Source organism: Antrostomus carolinensis, unplaced genomic scaffold (assembly GCF_000700745.2).
Source record: "Antrostomus carolinensis isolate BGI_N321 unplaced genomic scaffold, ASM70074v2 scaffold47893, whole genome shotgun sequence".
Classification (NCBI taxonomy): domain Eukaryota; kingdom Metazoa; phylum Chordata; class Aves; order Caprimulgiformes; family Caprimulgidae; genus Antrostomus; species Antrostomus carolinensis.
This window is the reverse complement of record NW_010304015.1, coordinates 2,344-2,590: the sequence shown is the minus strand read 5'-3', so window position 1 is coordinate 2,590 and position 247 is coordinate 2,344. Positions and strand designations below refer to the sequence as shown.

Genomic DNA, 247 nt, shown 5'->3' with positions numbered 1-247 from the left:
TGTCTGAGACGAGGATGTTGGCCGCCCGCAGGTCGCGGTGGATGTAGTTCTTGGCCTCGATGAAGGCCATGCCCTCGGCGATCTGCCATTTGGAGTAATTGCAATTAACAACCCCAGCAGGACAGCCCCAGCCCCAGCTCCAGCCCTGGCAGAGCCCTCCCCGCAGCTCTGTCCCCCCCCTCACCTGTGCAGCCATGTCCAGCAGTTTGTTGATGCTGAGCTCGACTCCTTCTGAGGTCTTGAGGAA

At 60.3% G+C, this 247-nt stretch overlaps 1 protein-coding gene across 1 annotated transcript in view; it reads right to left on the bottom strand.

Moving 5' to 3' along the window:
* LOC104522100 (proto-oncogene tyrosine-protein kinase LCK) overlaps window positions 1–247 on the bottom strand; it is a gene marked incomplete at both ends in the record, with an annotated part of 3,572 nt that overhangs the window by 1,261 nt on the left and 2,064 nt on the right. The window contains 2 exons of the mRNA XM_010164295.1: window positions 1–82; window positions 185–231. The exon at window positions 1–82 is cut by the window's left edge and continues 9 nt beyond it. Coding sequence (XP_010162597.1) covers window positions 1–82; window positions 185–231 — 129 coding nt within the window. The remainder of the gene's footprint in view (window positions 83–184; window positions 232–247) is intronic.